General features: G+C 38.5%; 1 protein-coding gene across 1 annotated transcript in view; it reads left to right on the top strand.

Annotated features, from left to right (window-relative positions):
* Positions 1-19,839, top strand: part of ctnnbl1 (catenin, beta like 1) — a 73,255-nt gene that overhangs the window by 40,015 nt on the left and 13,401 nt on the right. The window contains exons 12-13 of the mRNA XM_042492586.1: positions 1,953-2,050; positions 3,707-3,787. Of these exons, the coding sequence (XP_042348520.1) occupies positions 1,953-2,050; positions 3,707-3,787 (179 nt within the window). The remainder of the gene's footprint in view (positions 1-1,952; positions 2,051-3,706; positions 3,788-19,839) is intronic.

Raw genomic sequence — 19,839 nt, 5'->3', positions numbered from 1 at the left:
ACTGCACAAAGCGAGCTGACAGCAAACAAGACCCCTTTTAAAAAGCAGAAATGGGATTGATTCCTGTACTCTTGTTGCTTAGCAACTGCAAAGCCTCAATGAGAGAGGATATTGACCTCTTGTTGATAAAGTCCAATTACATTTTTCCCCCACTCTCTATATCCAGAGATTTTACACTGTCATATTCTGTCCCCCCTGTGTGCATGGTGTATTGTTCATTCAATATCATAAAGAAATATTACACTGTGATTGTCACCTACTGGTGATGCCTGTGAGGAAGAAGGTCTTTGAATGAGATAACACATTTTACATAGCATGAATTAGGTTAACAAGGGCACTCAACGGGACTAACTAGTTTTTGTTGCTAATTTGGCCAATTAACATGTTTTTAGACCTCCCCCCCTTGCTAAATGGCCCCAGAGCTGCTCCAGACAAATTTCTATCACTGTGAGAAATGTAATTCAGCCACAGCCAAAACGGTTCTGCATGTTCCAGCATGCCCTAAAATGAAAATTGATTTCTAAATTTCATTAACATTTTCTCCTCCTCTTGTTCTGTGCACTCTCTGTATCCATGCTTAGCTGGCTGTGTGCTGTAATTGCAAATTATCACATGCTAATCGATTTGCTCTTTCTGGGGGCTGTGGGTGTGGGTGTGAATAAGCTGTGCAGTGATCGGTTGGGTTTTTTTGAGTTTGCTGTTTTAAACGAGGAACATAAGAGTAGCTTTTGTGTTAGTTGAAGCACATGCACCTGTTGGGTTAACTGAGATACACAGTGATCTCTTTGATGATGAGTTACCATGTAGGACACTTACATACTATATGTGTTTGCTTAAGAGAATTAGTGGATAGAGTCATTCAGTGATTCCATAAAGAATAGAAATATGCATGTATAAAGATCTCATCTAAGTAAACATTTCATAAAATGTAACTATAAAGAGGCAAAGCCCCTCTCCTTCCAGCTGACCACCATGGAACCTCATTTTAGAAAAAAGTATGTACGCTTGTTAACGGCCAGAAACAAATAACTTTTTGATCGCATTTGAATTTTTCCATGATTTACACATATGATGTTTTTTGAATTTAAAAGATAATATTACAAGTCAAGAAAGTTTATCATAGCTGTCGAAGTATAAGATTCTGAAAATATATCATTAGAAAAATTACATCATAGCTTAATATAGCATAGCGTCAGTATTCTTTACATTTTTGTGTGTGTGTGTGTGTGTGTATGTGTGTCTGTTCCATAGTATCATTCTGTGTCCCCTCTCGATAGTTAGAGGTTTTTGCGGGTCCAATACTACAATGCAGGTGGAGCTCTTTCTGAGTTTATTAGTGGAGTTTGATTAGTGGGGTTGATAATTAGCCCATTGATCTAATCAGAGCTGATCAAATGGATGAGAGAAGCAGCTGCTACAGAGGAAATTTTTAGACCAATTGATGGTTAAGCTTCAATTCCACTTGGCCTGATGATTCGCTGCACCCTGAGGGTGTGATGAATAACCAAGGGCCCGACAAGGGGAGGCATCACTGACACAGGAAAATTAATCAAATTCAAAGCATGAACATCACAAGTTACATCTTAAATACACAACAGGGTACTTTTCCAGTCTCCTCAGCTCATAGAAGCCACTTGTCACAGTATTTTAATTCAATTACATCAGGTACGGTTGACAAACAGTAAATATTATTTGACAGTATGTTTAACAACAAGACAAGCTAGCAATCCAGCCATTTCATAGATCCCAAATTAATATCAACATTTTCACAAACAAACCATGCCTCAGGTGTAAAGTTACTGATTGACTACTGTACGTGTTTTTTTCCCCAAATAATTTTTCACTGAGGACACCAGAATGGGAGGAACTTATTTAGAAAATGTTTAAGATATTGTCTCTGTGATATAAACAAGGAAACATTTTAGCTTAATTTCTCACTTTTGTTTTCTTAGAACACGTGTGCTCCATCATCGCCTCCATGCTGAGAAATCTCAAGTCCCAGCAGAGAAGCAGACTCCTCAACAAGTTCACAGAGAACGACTGTGAGAAGGTTAGTTTTTATCATCCTCTGCCTGTTTTCTGCTGCTATCCCTCTCCTGTCTATGGACAAAAATAGCAATTTGGGCTCTGAGATGGTCCCAGATGAGCAATTTTTTCACTTCTTGTTGATGTTTTATAGACTTTGTTAAATTAATCGAGTAATTGGGTAAATAATCTGAAGATTATCAATAATGAAAATAATATAACTGCAACTCTACATTTTTTTCATTCACACACACTTTGAGTTAAATGGATCAGTTTGCAAAAACAATGTTTTGTTTCTATCGCACAGTGCTTGGTGGTTTTGGACCACCCATTAATAATTTATTCTTCATTATCTATAGTGAACTTGGATGTTGGGCTTATTTTCAATGTTAATATTTATGCAGGTATCTTAAACATGTATAGATGGGAAGACTGTATACAATTGATATATTTCTTCTTTCTTTTTGGGGACACAAAAGTTGATACTTTGACTGTACAGTAATGATAAAATAGACAGTAAAGAAAATCAGAATTCAGAAATCAGAAAAAAAAACCAAGGTCTTTATTTTCCTAATATATCACAAAAAGCATATACAATATAAAAATGAATATGTATATGAATGAATTGAATATGATACATCTGAAACAAGTTTGACCCAGCCTCCCACTTTCAACTATTGGATCATTAATACATTTACGGCCAGACAAAAAAATAAATCCATAAATAAATGCTAAAAAATAAAAAGTTAAATTAAAATAACAATGAAATACATTTTAAATAATAACAAATAAACAACAATTAAAACTATCCGACTTTATAATTCATACATTTCTTTAATTACCAATTATTTCATTTGTCAACTAGCAATCATTTTTAAGCTATGCTGTTGCCTTTGGTGTTGATCAGCACTCACACATTTTTTAAGCAGGCTTCTAAAGACATATGAGGCGTCAGAAGTTACACACAAGACTTGGTTGCAACAAATCTCCAGATAAAATGTGCGATTATCATAAAGTGACTGTATTTGAGTCTGTATCATTCTGAGCTTATTTTTCCCAGAGGTAAGAGGCAGACATTTGCAAGGCACATTAAATACATTCAGGTTCACATTCAGGTCACTCAGTCAGTCACTGCATCACTCTGTACCTGTATGCCTGTTCTGCCATGTTACACAACTTCAGAAAGTGATTAAAATATCAAACCTGACACCTCAGCTGCAAGATTTTCCTGTTGCTCCCACTATTCCCCTCATATATGCAAAAAATGTCTCAATTCAGTGTGTTGCTCAAGGCCATTTTAATAGGATGCTTGACTTTTGATGTAGAAAACTGTGTGAGGTGCGAATCGAACGTGGATGTCTTCTTCACCGCTGAGCCATCCCAGAGTCTCATTTCCAGCATCCACTGTCTCAGTTCCTTGTTAATTTTAACAGGGATGTTTAATGTCTTTGACGTTATTATAATATAACAAATTAGAATCTTAGAAATTGTGTATTTGCATGTCTTTGTTTTGCTCTCAATGAACCCTCCACATAACAATTTAAGATTGGCGGCAACTGGTTAAAAAGAATCAAGTCTCATCTTGTTTTGTCTCTTGTTTGTGCTCTCTTGTTTTCATATTTCTCTTATTTTCTTACGGAGTTCTCTCGCTTTCTCTCTGTCTGTTTTGTTCTCTCTCCAGGTTGATCGACTGATGGAGATGCATTTTAAGTACCTGGAGGCTGTTCAACAGGCTGACAAGAGGATCGAAGGCGAGAAACACGTAAGCATCTCTCCTTGTCCTTCCACCCCTCCCTCCCTCTCATCCTCTTACCCTGCATCCTCCTCTCTGTGCTGTCTGGTTTACACTACAGCTTTGCACCAGACAGCTTGTTGGATGGATGTATTCACATGTAACACTGAAGATTTCAGCTTTGCTTTGTTGAACTCGAACAAAATGCCATCAGGGAGTTGTGTCTCACGTGATGAATGATTTGATGCTCCGCAGTATGTTTTTGGTATTTTACTATGCATATATGAACCACAGGCTCTATAAAATAATAGACATGTAATAGACAAGCCTTGAGTTTGGCATTTTGGCCATCACCATTTGGATTTTTGGAAGTTACCATATTTACAAGACTGGGGGGAGATAACCCAAACGCTAGCCACAAGCTTGGTTAGCATGATGCATTTACAACTATGGTTAAGTTTGATAATACTAATGCAAATTTATAGGGTAGCACAGGCTAAAAACTATCAAGACAAAATGCACTTAACAGAAAGGGTGAACATCCGACTCCTTAAAGCCCAGACTCACCAAACTGACATCAAAGAACTAGTGGCGATCAAGACAGGCTGTTGCATTGCCTTACTTTGTCTGTGGCTCCGTCAAAAGGTCACACTTTAACATGCTTAACATGCGTTTTGTGCTTGCATAACAGGATATATAATAGCGTAACATTGACCAATGGCGACCATTGGCTTGGTGTGTCAGGGCCCTCAGAGGATATTTTTATTTTTTACTTTTTATTTATTCAACATAAAAACAACACATATAACACATAATTATAATATTTTTGGTCTTTTCATGTCCATCTTCAGCGCTGCTAAGTACCTATTTAATGTTAATACCACTTCCCAGAAAGCAATCACTAACTCACTAACACTAGCATATCCGTCCCACCTTGCCATTCACAGCTCAAGAAAAGGGCATAAAAATATATATATAACAAAAAAAATGCTAAGCAAGACTTTTTTAGGCAACCAAAATGTTATGTCACCTTAATGAATTTAGAACTCATTGAAATAGTGACGCCTATACTCTGTGAATCTGGGATTATGCCACTCTTACATTACCTAACCAACGTCACCAGTTAGTTTTAACTTGTCACGAGACTGCAGCCACCTCCTCAGTTATACATAACTTGAAGACTTAATAAAATGCAAAAAAAGTGAGTAACAGTTCACCTTCGTACAGTTATCATGAATGCTGAAGTTAGCTCTAGAGACCAAAACCGTTTTTTGTACCAGGCTGTAAACATGTTTTTTTTCTGCTGTAAAGTTGGACATTTTAACATGGGACCCTATGAGGATTGACTTGCGCTTGGAGCCAGCCTCAAGTGGCCATCAGAGGAACCGCTGTTTTTTGCACTTCCACTTCAGCTTCATTGTTCATCCCACTTAGTATAAACCCACCGTTACCAGCAGTTTGATCAATCTTTACCCTGAACTGATTGTAGCCTGAAAAATGCTTGTCCAAACCTGATCTTAGACTTACCACAATCAATAGACCCAACCACACCTGTAAAACCAGATCCACCTCATTGATGGTGGTGTTAATAATGACAGGTTTAGTTATCATCAGCATAAATCAATTCCTTCCAAAAGTCCCAACTTTAAGTTTTCATTCCGCTCGAGTGAATTCCTCTATAAGTCTGTGACAGTCTGTCTTACAACAGCTTTTTATCTTAATATACACTTCATATTAATGTGTTGTTTTGGTCCAGTTGCTTTGTTTTTGTTGCTATATGATGAAAAGCATCATTAAACATTCTACCTTTACAATCAAGTACATGCAGACCAATCATTTCATACCAGTGATTTATGTGCTCAAAAAACAGGAACAAAATAAAATACTATGGAAAGTTTGCATTCTACTGAGATTAGTATAGCATGTATGATGTAGTCTGTGGACTACAGCTACAGAGACCATGAGGGATATTTAGTCTTTGTGGCTCTTTTTAGGTGCTAAACAGCCTAAAAGCATTTGTGCTTTTACCAAATAACTGTGCAGACATTTTGTGCAATGCTGAAAGTGTCCTGTTTGGTCTCTTTTAATGCGTATTTTTGGGCATTCCTGTTAAAAAGAACTAAATATGTGAGGAGGGAGTTTATAGAATTGTCAGCTGCAGCTGATGCATCAATGCTGACTGTCCACTGCGGCAAAGGACATTGTGTCTGAAATTAAATGTCTAGGAAGGTGTAAAATCTGCTGCACTCTTTTATGTGACACATAGGTAGGGTGAGAGGCTAAAGCCAGGTCTAAACATCAAGGGAGGGAAATGGAGAAAAAAAATTGTTCAAAGAAGGATTCGTTTTTTTACCAGCTCAGGACCACAACACAAGACGCATCTTAACCTTTCTGTTTCCCGTCAGTCCCTCCTCTCAGTCTTTCCTGACTTTTAAAGGTTCATAGCAGCTCCAGTCAAGCCAGATATGATTAAAGCAGCTGGTAATATTATTTAAGCAGGATGTTGTTTATATATTGTATGATGACCAAACTTATCTAGTAACAGGTCGTTTAAAAGTTTTACCAAAAATCTCCCACTGATATTTCAGTCACTGATCTTTTACAACATCAGGCTGATTGTGGTGACTGATATTTCCTCACATACAGTTTTGCTGTTGTGGGATGTTTGAACACTTGCAGTTCCACAAGTGTCTTCTTTTCAACCAGTATTCCAAGTTCTTGAAAATGTGAAGAAATGAATAAGAAATTAGTAAAATGGGACAGGAAAACAACCTTGACAATTATTTTTTTTAAAAAGGAAAAATGTCCAGAAAGCTATATTTCTTGCAAAACTTGTAAACACATATTATCGTCATAGTAGGAAGCTACAATGATGTCATTCAGCGTAATAATCAGCCATGTGCTTCTGTTTGAAAGTGTGTAATGCATTTTTGGAGAAATGCCCTTCGAAGCAATGACTGCTTGTTTTGAAGAGAACGCAGATGTTCTTTCAATTCACAGGTTATTTAGCAGATTTTGCTGGTAGCTCTGTTGAGCGGGAGGGTGTGGGAGGAGTCAGGAGTGCTGTGGTCGTGATGTGAAGGATTTCACTGAGACACAGCTCTTCCAGTGGATGTCCAGGGCTACTTTCCAACATCTCTGTTGCAGCCTCATGACAATGCTGTCACAGCATGTAGGCAAGCTGTCCTTGTCAGAAAGTGTCTGGCATTTGGGCTCTATTGGCTGGCGACTATAGGGCAGCACACTGCAGTAGCGGTTTGTCTATAGCAGCCCTCTGTAGTTTCAACATACCGCTCTGACACTTTATGGTCAGTGATTTGTGTTGCACAGTGAAGTATGAAGTGGAAAAATCATGTGTATGTGCAAAAACACACATGAATTCCGATACTACCGTTCTCACAGTAGTCTTATGGCCAGTGATCGGATATGTATCGGATGTTAGGACCACATTTGAAATATGCCTAGACCTGATTGGAAAATATCCGATTTCTGTTTCCTCTGATAAAAATCATACCTGTGTCACATAAGAGAAAAAAAATCAGATATGGTCCGCTTTTGCTTGTAATGTGAATGTAGCCAAAGTAATCTATGGAGTGTTTCTACACTCAGTTGGCCAACTGTATGTCACCTGATGCATCTGCATTCCAGCAAAGGTTGAGCCAGTCAAATGATCTCTTAACTTCTTAATCTTTTGACCTCATGATAACTTAAATGTGGTGGTATTCCACAGACACCAGTCCTGGTCCTGGTTGTCAGAGTATCACCAGGTAAAATTGTCAGCTGAAGTCACTTAGTCTTATTTTGAGTCATATAGTCTTGAAAGCAGTCTTTCATTGAAACGAATGGAGTGATTTGACTCCCATTTGACTAAAAACTTGTGACAATCACTAGCTTTAAACATAAAATGACACTGAAACAAGTGGAAACAAACAGTTTTTTTGTTTGTAGGAAAACAAGTTCTGAGAGCTTATCATGGGTCTTATCTTTCCTCAAACCGATTTTTAATAAACCTTTAAATCACCCTGCTGAAGAACAAATGCAGCAGGTACGATAACTCTCCATTACAATTGTCTACTGACAGAAAAATAGACTCCAGTGCAATCCCATCACACATTCATGGTTTTCTTTATCGCCAAATAGATAACAAAAAAAATTCAAATTGCATTATAGATGCTCAGATATCAAACGCAGTCCCTGTTAGAAAGGGCTGAGCTGCATGATCAAAAGGTTGTCTTACGGCAGATAAGAGGTGCAGTTCCACATAGTGTTACATCCAAAGCCATGAGGGAGGAGACCAAAGAAACCATCACAGTCCTGCTGATAACAATATGACAGTTTACAGAGCAATGGAAAGCTTGATAGCTGTGTGTGAGGGCCCTATCGAGCTCTGTGTGTGTGTGTGTGTGTGTGTGTGTGTGTGTGTGTGTGTGTGTGTGCGCGCGCGCGCATGTCAGTGTGTTGAGCTGCGGGCCGAGACGGACCGATGGAGGGATATAGATAGAAGATAAGTAGCCAGGGAGGGGATAATGGCTTCAACAGAGAAGGAAAGAGCATCGTGTCCTCAGAAAGAGAGGAAGACACGATGCTGCAAATATCAGGGCAGGAGGTGCCGTTCAAAGAAGAGGGGCGAATGTTTAAAAATGAAGGGAAAATGAGAAATCTAAAAAGGAGAGAGAATGAGTTTGAGTGGATAAGGGAGTGATGAGGCGGAGGGAGGTGTGGGTGGAGACAGATAAGTGCAAGATTCCTATCTAAAGATGACAGAAGATTAATTTCTCAGACAGACATCGAGGTGGGATTGCCAAGAAAAGGCCAGACAGTTTGACATTTTCTCTCCCTCCTTCTCTCTTTTTCTCTCCTCCTCTCTCTCCCCCATCTTCCTCTGTCACTCTCCCGTCTCTTCCTTCGGGATGGCCAAAGTATGACTTAGTGATAGCCCGGTGATAAGAAGCCTTGTCTGCGTGTGTCACTATCTTTGAAGCCACACTGTTGGCCTTCCCCCTGTTCGGAGTCATGCTGTGAGGCGGACACACGTGAGGCACAAAGTGATAAAATACCTGTTTGCTGCACAACAACTATATTCTGTTAGTAATACACCAAAAAAGGTCGATTCATTGAAGGTGCAATATTGTATCAAATTTTTTTTCACTCTTTTTATTCAGGTTTTCAAAATGAACATACAATTGGAAAGGACATGTTGTGAAAATGGAATTTCTTATACCAATGTATAACAATGTTTGGAAAAATTAAAAAAAATGTCATGTTTAGCATATCAAACAACTTTTCAAAATATATTTTTCACAAATAGCCTCAGGTTCTTAAAAACAAAGGGAAGACAAAGAAAAACAAAACAAAAAAAGATAAGAAAACTATATACATATACTGTATATTCATATATACATACATGCATATACAGACAGACAGACATAAATACATATATACATACATAAATACTCACTTACATAAGTATATACAGTACTATATGATGCAGGGATTAAAAGGATGTCACGAAAATTGAATAAATTATTGTTGAAATTATTAAATGTGGTCCTTTTTTAACTACAGCAAAGCTATATCACAACATCTGTTAAACTCTGACACTACTCGTGCAGTATATCCAGCCGTATGCTCAGTACTTCCCAAACATGCATTTTGTGAAAAATATTTTAAACATGCATTATCAGTCACAGATGTTTGGATATTTGACCCCCTTAACTTTCAATTCATCAAGAATTTCTGCTGTGTTTGGATTCTTCGTTCACCTAATTTTCTTGACAAATTGAATGTGACATGGGCTGAATAATTGATCAGTTTGAAGTATTCCTTTAACTGGCTTTGAGGTCAGATAATGTTTTGCATCGACCTAATTCTTGTGTGAGTTTCAAGAAATGCTTTCAGGTTGTTTTTGCATGTTTGTGGATGGGTAGTTTTTGTAACTATAGTGATTTATTTTTTAATATATGGTGTTTATTCTAAAATGGCTCAGCTGTAACACATTAAATATTGGGTTTCTTTCTCCGTGTAGCCCAGTGGATTAAGCAAAAGGCTGCGGTTTCATTCCCTTTTGCACAACTCTAATACCTAAACACCCAGATGATACTGTAAGTCTGCGCGAATCACGGCTCCCACCAAATGTCACGTTATGTTAAATAAGGTGATAAAGACGCCAACCCAGTTCTGTCCGGCGCCTCAGCTGAATCGGCTGCCGTCAGCAGCCGTGTTTTATCTCTCTCCGCCGTGCCTTTTGGTTTTCCCTAGTTAAGCCTGTTTTTAAGGGGCGGTAAGCAAAATGTTTTTCCTCTGCAACATATTATCCACAGATTTCTCAGGAGGATAGGAAAGAAAAAGCTGCTGCTGCTTTTTCTCCCCGTCTCCAGCCCGGTCCCTTTTAATAAGCTGCTTATTTTCCTCCCACCTTGGTATCTCTCCTCTCTTTCTATCCTTCTGATTCTCTCCTTCTCTCCCTTAAAGCGGCTTTTACCCATCCTTCATTATTTCTCATTTTTGACTCCCTTCTTCTCCCTCTTTTTTTTTTTTGCCTCAACATCTATTACCTCTCCATCCTCTCTCCTGTGTCAATTTTCTCACCATATGTGGTCTCCTTAATTTTCACATCTTTCTCATCTTCCATTTCTGTCTTGCTTCCTGCCTTTCACACCATCTCCTCTTTCACTCCATCACTCCTTCACACCTTCTCCCTTTTCTTCCCTCCCTTTTCATTCTCCTGTTTCATCTTCCCCTCTAATGCAACTGCTTTCTCCTCTCTTTCTCCACCTCTTTCACATCCCCTGCTCTCAGCTTGTTGGTAACAGCTCTTGGAGATTGATGAAGCTCAGCAAAACATGGCTGAGGCCGACCTCAATACTGTAAAATGCCTGAGTGCACTTTCGGAGCACCTAAGAACCCAGTTGCTCGCCATGTATTTTGTGTGTGTGTGTGTGTGTGTGTGTGTGTGTGTGTGTCAGAATGTGTGTGTTTCCTCTACTGGGCTGTAGCAAGAGTGTAGAGCAGGAGTGGGCTGGTTTAGCAGTGCTGACAGTAGACATTTTAACACAAGTCAGTGTTAAGTTGGAATTGGTTTTGCGCCTGGATGTGATATATTTAGTTTTCTTAAATGTCTTCCAAGAATAAATGCGTGCTCTCTCTCTCTCTCCCTCTCTCTCTCTTTCTCTCTCGTTCCCAGTGAACTTTTGTTTGTCACAGCTTGTTTATCTTCCCTTCATCATCGCACACCCTTCTCTCGGTTTTCCATATCAATCCTTCAAACATCACCATTCAGTCATTTCTGAATGGCGCAAACAGCAGTGCTGAGAAATTCTGTTCCAAAATTCACTTCTCCTGCAGAACAACTAGCACTCCCAGCATTTCGATTTTTTTTTATTTTAAATTCAGAGCTTTTACTTCTTAAGTCCAGTTCATTTTCAGGTTGTTCATTCTTACTTTACACCAAAAATGGCACCAAGATGCCTGAAAATGTCTCAGACCTCTGCTGAAAGAAATGTGGAGGGGTTTGTTTAACCTTTCTCTTACCAATTATGTTCACATGCAATTGATTTGTAAAGGCTAATAATTTTTGGTAGAAACTACATCTTTCTTTGCAATAGTGTTGGCACAGACTGAAATTTCTAACTTTGATACAAAACCTTGAAAAACATTATGATATTCGACACTATTTTCAATACCATCTGAAAAATTTTGGCAAAAAAAGGGCATAAAATTAAATATTTTTCATTACAAGGCTATATGAGACAGCACAAGTAAGCAAGAAACCACTGCTGGTTCCAGAAAATGACTATTGAAACTTTAAATTTTTCTGTATTGATATTGATCAATAAATCCATATTTTTGACAGCACTACGTTACAATACAGGGGACCTAAGAAATCAAGACAATGAATTGTTACTTATTAATACATGCCTTTTCAAACAGTGTACTGGCTCGAAATCTTGTGACGCGTTGTGATTAGGGTTTTTCGAATGTGATATGTGGATGTGTGTGTGTGTTTCTATCAATCACAACACCCTTAATATAATTTTCAGCCTCTACACTTTTTGAAAAGGCATGTATTAAAAGAAAACAATTCATTCCTGTCATTTGCCCTGTATTGTAACGTATTGCTGTCAAATATATTGATTTATCTATCAATAACAATTCTGAATATTTGAAAGTTTCAATACGCATTTTCCCTTAGTGAATCCATTTAGTGTTCAAGCTTTAGAAGAAACTAAAGTCATATAATAATAGAATAGAATAGAATAACTACAGCGTAAAAGATTCAGTTGAAATTTTTGGGGTTGGAGATTAGAAACATTTTTGAGTGGCAGCCTCATTAGGGTTCAGAAGCTAGAGGTACAACCTGAAAATGAGATAAAAATAGAATTTAATTCATAGCAAAACAACAAAAAACACATCAGTACCCCTGAATTTTGACGAATTCTTCTGTCTTTACCAAGACGGTTGCTAACAAGTGGCAAAATTAGACTACACAACTACTTCACACTAAACAGCTTCACAGCCTTGTCATGTGGAAGTAATGTGACTGAGACATGTTCATTTGTAGCCTAACTTATGGTCTAGCTTTTTTTTTTTGCATTTACCCTTCCAAAATCATGAAAGTTGTAGTCATTTTGAAGATTCTTCTAAACAAAACATAAAGTATAATGAACTTGTGTTTGCCACAGAGCATTTTTTTTTCAGTAATCCAGAATCCAATTGAAAAATTCCTTTGACTTTTTGTCGCAGAAGCCAGAGTGATATTATTAACCTTCATATTAGCCTGCAAATGAATATTATCCCCGCAGCACTCTGTACGGTCAGACTCCTTTTTGCACCCATTGGAGTCTCCCCACACAAGTTTCACTTTTCAGACCTGGAGATAACCTCTTGATGAAAATAAATCTCTCCTTTGTGTCACTTGTCTAAGTTTTCTAGTGCGGCGTCTTCATCACTTTCTTTAAAACTTGAAATGTGGAGAGAACCACAGATGTTGGGGCTGTTTTAGCCTCAACAGTAACAAGAAACGCTTAAGTGAGATTATCTGAAGTGTGTTCAAACAGCATTTTTCATTTTAATTTCCCCACATCTGATAACAAGCAGTGCGCAGCTGCTTACCTAAAGTGAGTTAAACTTCCAGGACTGCAGTAGGAAAGATGGTCCAAAACAGGGCAAAGTCAAGGTATTAATATGACATGTCAGAGGCTATATTAATCATACAGTGCAGACCAGTTAATCATGCATAACCTCAGAGACTGTCATCCCTTCCGTAGTTTGTATGTTTAAAAACATTTTGTATTTGATTAGTCTTTTTTCACCATATGTAGCAGTTTGAAGGGAGCTGAATGACGTGATGTTCTTGGTAGCAAGTCCCTCCTCCCTCCCGGTAACACTGCTGTTTTTGCTTTGCCCCACTTTGTGAACAAACTCTTAATTGATGTGCGCCCAAAGCACAGGGCTGTTCTTTTTCTGGGAGATTATCATAACTTCAAAATCAGCATGTTGCCCCACACTCTTGCAAAGTTCCTGTTTTTTTTTCCCCCCAAAAGTTTACCTCATTATCAACCTCAGTATCTCTGTTTTTTAATGAGGATATCTAACCTCTGTCTTTCTGGTATTTGCTTAAGCCTCATAAAGAGCATTATGTCCCACACTCACACACACACACACACACACACACACACACACACACACAGTCACAGTGGGTTTTTGCAAAGTGCTGACAAAGAAATCACTTTAATTCTGCATCTAAGCATCCCAGCGGAAAAGAAAGCAGAGGAATAACAAACAGCCCCCCCAACACACACACACACACACACACACACACAGACAAACGTAAACACTTTTTGTCACACAATCAATCCCACAAAACTTGAAAAACATAAATGAACACACACACCCAGATAAAGGCTCTGTTTCAAAGACACGCACACATTTCTTCTTAGCGTGTCATACACAGGCACAAACACGCATACACAGGTTACGAATATGCACAACACTCGCACTGCACACACAGTCGTCCATAAATCATATACACCTCATTGCACACACACACACAATGCGGCTGGGTTACAGTAAAGGGACTGAGACTGAAAATCACTGCTTATTACTTTGTCTGTACTGTAGCTAGGCTGCCAGCCTCCCCTGAGGTTGCAGTAATTGACTTGTCCAATCCCTCCTTTTAACACGTTATTCTTTCTCCGCTTCTTCTGTCCGGTGTTTGCCAGAGGGACCATGCTGCCACACAAAAGATATTGGCTGCAACATCAAAACTCACAAGTGGACAAAACTCCGCCGCTATAATGAATACTGCCACACCGGCTGCGTCGGCTCTGGTTTTAATATCCCAAATGTCCAGCTCCACTGCTCACAATAATGAATATTTAATGCACCTGTCATTGTTCAAACCCCCCCCCCCTTCCCCTTCAAAGGTCCGGCTTGATTTATCACGTGTGTTGGACACCTTTTCTTCTCTCCATTACAGTGAGGCTCCCTGGAGGGTGCAGCAATTGACTCTTCTGAGACCTTATTTGAAAATGTTTTTTGTTCTTTTCCTCTTTGACGAGTCCACTTACTGCTATACAGTAGCTAAGAGGGAGGAGTTATCACTGGTGACAAGGATTACAGGAGTAGACTACATTGCATAGACAATGTAAGGTGATTTACAGTTGGAGTGTTTGTAAAGCTTTGATGGACATGTTACTCATGATGTTGAATCATTACTGAAAGCCTAATTGCCAGAATAAATGTTGTATTATATTTCTGCAAACCACAGATATGTTACATGTGTACATTATTAGGTAGAGGATTTGCTTAAACTTAATTCATTAATTAATGTGTGGTTAGATTTACAAAAACCACTTGGTTATAGTAAGGAAAAGATCTTGTTTTTGTTTCAAAATACCTGCCTTTGGTGGCACAATCCCAGCAGGAATCAAAAAAGAAAAAGAAAAACCGCTTTTCACTGAACTATTGTGGCAAGAAAAACAGTGATGTCTCGGTCAGAAACAAGCGCTTTCGTTGCAAAGTCCTGGCTGGTAACGCAGAGATATGTCTTTGAAAAATAATCACTTTCGTGGCAGATAAAAGCTGGACAAGATAGCATTAATGTAACCTAAATAAACAATATAGACATTTTCTTAGTTTCTCCAATAAAGATAGCAGAACAGTTGGAGCTTGTTATTACTACAGTCTTCAATAATTCATCCACTGGGGCCTGTTTAATACCAGTTTCGGTATCCATCCCTAGCAATGTCTCAGTATAAAACAACTGCCTTTTGTTGCACTATCCTGGCAGGAAATCTATAGATATCATAGTAAAAAAACAATGGCTTTTCCAGGCACTATCCTGACAGAAAAAGCAGCAATGTCATGGTAAAAAACAACCGCTTTTCCTGGCACTATCTCAGCAGTAAAAGCAGCAGGTAAATAACTTCTGCTTTCATGGCACTATCCCTGGAAATACAGCAACGTGTCGCTAGTAAACACTCACATTTGGTGGCTAAAAGATGGGAACGTAGCATTAGCTCAAACTTCGTTGTTTGTCTGAAACCGTGGTCTGCAGCTTAGCAGCCATGTACACCGCCATCTACCATCCCATCCACCTTCTGCTGGTAAAAGGCAGCTCATATATTCAGAAACGATAATATGACTTATATGAAACGTACATGCGTAATGTATTCGTGGTATGCAGAAACGTACAATGTCAACATTTTCTTTTGGTGACTGGGCTGATATCTAAATATCTGCTTCTTTGTTAAAAAGGTACGAGCCTGTATTGCTACAAAAAAACTTCATCGCTGGTCATTTTATTTGTTACAGCTCTGATCGGTGCCAACATTTATGTAGTTGAGGTAGGAAATGCATTTAAGAACCAGCTCTTTACTCCCCAGCACCTGTCAGTTATTTTGATGAACGGTCTGAAGAGCTATTTGGGACAATCTAATACTGCTTGACTTGTGGGAGAAAACTAAGCATCTGTGTGACAGTTTCTGTCACACTTTGAAGCTTGACTGTAATTTGATTTCTTTCTATGATTCCTCTGTTGCTGATGTCATGACTTCTCTTGCCTTTTCTTCCTTGACTATCCACTGACTATGGTTTGGGTCTATATCTGAGTATATTCTCCTTTAGAGGTGGAGCTGATGAAGCACTTAAAACTACATTTGTCCCTGTCAAGCTGATACAGAGGAGGAGTGTCTCCATCGCCGCCTTTCTCCATTTTCTCCTCTGTTATTTTGACATCCACATTTTCCTCCTGGAAAGATCCTTTGTGCACTAAATAAAATAAACAGAGCCTCTGACTGCAGGGTCACATAATACAAATCATGCCATTTTGGTACTTGCATCCAAATCCTGACAAATAAAAAACATGTTGCATTCAGTGTTATATTTAAAGTCAGCAGTGAAAGCTATAAGCAGTGGGATTCACTGAGATGTTGTTACTGTGAGTATATGAGACATCAGGAACATGCTTTTTTTCCTGAAGGTTAACCAGGTGAATCCAGGTGGAAGCTGTTAGTTTCTTATGGTTTCACTAATTAAATCCTCATTCATGCGGTATATGTGTAGCTGAAGTGTGATTAAACAGGGATGCTTTAGTCTCTAGATCAGTGGTTTCACAAGCTTCTTCTGTCTGATGTATCACTCTCAGATGAACACCCTTTAACACCACGAATCATATTCCAAATCGGTTTATTTGGGAGTAGCAGAGGCTGGCTCCTTCAAACACAATTGCTACTAGTGCAGTGCCCGTTCAAAAAGTGCAGCTTTCTCAAGTACCGCTCATCCAAACCACTTCACATTCAACACTGCGCTACCTTGCGTCCTGAGCAATACACCTCCCATGACATTGTGTCTCCTAGCAATGCTGTAGTATATGCGTTAACTAATTAAAAAAAATAATAATAATTCACAGTGCACAGCATAAGTGATTAGACAAATGTTGATTTTTTTTAACCAAAATTTTAGCTAGCTAATGCTCAATCACTAAGCGGTACTTACCAAAGTTTCATTCTTTCTTCAATAGTCTTTTTTACCTTGTCTCAAAATTAATTTTTTTGTTCACACGCTGTGGTCTACTTCACTATATTTCACTGATCTTTGCAGTACAAACAAGGCTTTGGCAGTATTCCCTTATTACAGTATACCAGGGTATTGAGAAATCCAGAAGGTGTGGTTTTCAATACCGTCATAAATACAAGCACTTCTTTTTTTTGTTAATTTCATTGTATGTGGTGCACAGCACACACCAATAGGGCTCAATCTCCAGTCTCTTTTGGTGGGCAGGCAGCTGTGCTGAAAGACACTGTGACGTGTTGTGCTGGAGGTAGATGTTACAATACTGTAAACAGCCAGCGACCAGCAACAGCAGAGAGAAACTATGGGAAAAAATGGTATGTTTTTTACATCTAACTTGGTGAATTAAGGATTTTAAAAAAAAACTGGTCGTTGTTTAAACAGTGGACTTACTAATTAGATGAATCGCAAGAGTAACCAAGACGGTTTGGGTGAGTTTTATTTTGTTGTTGTTTGAATGGGGCAATTAAGCCTTGCCAGTCTTCCATGACTGAGTGAGAGTTGAATTCAAAAGGTGTTCAGTTGTACTTCTCTGTTTAATAAGGAAAACAGGTGTGAGAATATTACTTTTCTTAACATTTTGCATGTTTCTATTGTATATTTATTAGTCTGACAAGCTAAACGTAAGTAGCACCGCACACTTAAACCATCATATGCCATTTACCCTGGAGGAATTTCAGGAAGGTATGAAGGTATAAAATAATACCTACCACCCAAACCTAGTGCACACGTCATAGACATGACTAGCTGCATTTTAGGTTTTTCATGTGGTAAGGATAAAGGCTGCATGACTCAGCAGCTGAGAGGCTCACGGCTGTTATAGTAATGTGGATATACAGTAGCGGACTTGTCCAAGGCCTTCTCAGACAACGCATCCAGCTTCGCTCTGCAGTGTTGGTCATGAACTGTAATGAGGGTGACCAGAAAGAGACTTCCTTTGTACACCAATAAGAGAAAATTTAAACACAGGGTTTGTTTTGCACATATGTGTATATGCATTAGGGCTCGATTACCTGAATACGTCGATTCACGTAACGTGCGTCGGCACGTCGCACCGTTTCGCACAGCGCGCATAATGAGCAATAGATCTAGGAATGAGAGCGTGAGCAGCGCCGAGCGTGTTGTTTTTTGTTTCGCCGCTTGTGTATCAAGTTAGTTAGTTATAGTGTTAAATTGCACTAATTTTACTGTAAGAATTTTTTTTTTGGACTGCTAGATTTAAGGTTTGTTACTGTAACAAACAGTAACTGTTTTGTTAACTGACTTGAATTTTACATTGTTTTATTTATTTTGCTGTTGTATTGCTAAATGTAGATTGCACTGCATTCCTTTTACTTGATAAAAAAATAATCGTTAGGTACAGCCCTAATTTGCATGCTGTTTTTCACTCTCCCTGAGGAGTCACATGCGTATATTGTGTCCTATCTATTAGCCATATAAGCCTGCATCCTGTATATTGTATTGCTGCTGAAGTTGGCCTTGGAAATTTATAACTTTGCCGCCAGCTACTGTATTGGCTCCAAATAATGAGCCGAGTTGTCCTGGAAACTGAGATAAAAAAAATTTCCTACAGGAAAGAGAGAAAACACAGTTTACAGTCAAATAGATTTGTTTCATTTTTTTGCATTTTTAATAGGCACTAGTTGACAGCAACAAGGCCAAGCTTTGGGACGATTTTACATTGTGATAACTCTCTGCTTTGTAATAAAACAGAATTCTGGGCCACAGTTTTACCCAGAGGACACAGCGGAGAATGCCCTACATTCACTGGCTTTATTAAAGGTTCTTGTTTTAATTATCTGCATTGTTTTACATCTTTAATAAGCTACAGTTGACATTGTACAGTAGGGCTTTGTTCTGATCTTGTATCTGCTTGTCTCTTCTTCTCTCAGGATAAAATCATGAAAGCAAGATGACATCCTGCCTTTAGAACACAATGTCACAAAAACGGATATGTTGTTTTGTTTCCCAGCAACCTGCAGCTCAAATGTTTTTTTTTCCCAGAATAGTCTTGTACTGTAGTCCTCAGGAGTTGCCCTTTGATTGAGGCATGTTAATGAGCTGAACTTCACAGCTATAATTGGGTTTTACAGTGTAATTGATCTCTTTAAGGACAAGGCCTTTTAAAAGCTTTCATTTTCTCTGAGATTAAATCATTGGGATGTAAATGTCATGTGCGCTACCCTTTAGCTCGACGCTGAAAGCTATTTGTTTTCATTAGGAACGGTTTGAAAAGTTGCCCTTTTTCTTGATTTACTGTGTCACAAACTGTAGCACATTTTGGATTTTTTGTGTGTGTGTGTTGGACCATCCTCTCCAAGACTTAAACAGATACAGACTGAGCCTATAGATATCTCTTCACAAACTAAACTGACTAGTTAAATTGTATTAGGGAATATTTAATTTATGTATGATTTATTCCATAACATCAATTGAATAATTGTTTGAAAATAATTTATAAGAGAGAGCTAGAACATAGACTGTTCAAGAAATGATACAGCTTAATGTCCAACAGTAGTTTACTTATGGTCAATGTGACCCTTCATAAGGGTCATATTGTAATCAAACAAAGGTGTCAGCTGATTAAAAATGGAGTCATCAGGGCTAAAAAAAAAGATACATTTCATCCATCTTTTGGGATGGATAAAAACCCACCCTTTAGATGTTAAAATATGCTGGCTGTACACATGCTTAAATTGCTGTCAGTTTAAATGGAGTGCGGTGAAGATGACATAACGATGTTGGTGTTGTTTCTAGTCAGCAAAACTCTTAAACAAAAACTTCTCTTTGCAGGGTCTTTTTCATAATGTTGTCAGACACTTTGAATAATAATCTGAGTCTGTCGGTGGCAGAAATAAGCACTTATGGTGGATCTAACGTACACGAATGCCCCTAGTGGTTACATCATAGCCTGTTTTGCTGCTGCCAGCTGCAGCGCTCTCCCTCAATACTGGACCACTTTCAAAAATTGCTGTTCCCATTAGTCAGTCGGTCAAACATAAACACAGAAA

This window comes from Plectropomus leopardus, chromosome 8 (genome assembly GCF_008729295.1).
Source record: "Plectropomus leopardus isolate mb chromosome 8, YSFRI_Pleo_2.0, whole genome shotgun sequence".
Taxonomy (NCBI): Eukaryota; Metazoa; Chordata; class Actinopteri; order Perciformes; family Serranidae; genus Plectropomus; species Plectropomus leopardus.
Note: the sequence above shows the minus strand (reverse complement) of the source record. Positions and strands in the feature narration are given on the sequence as shown.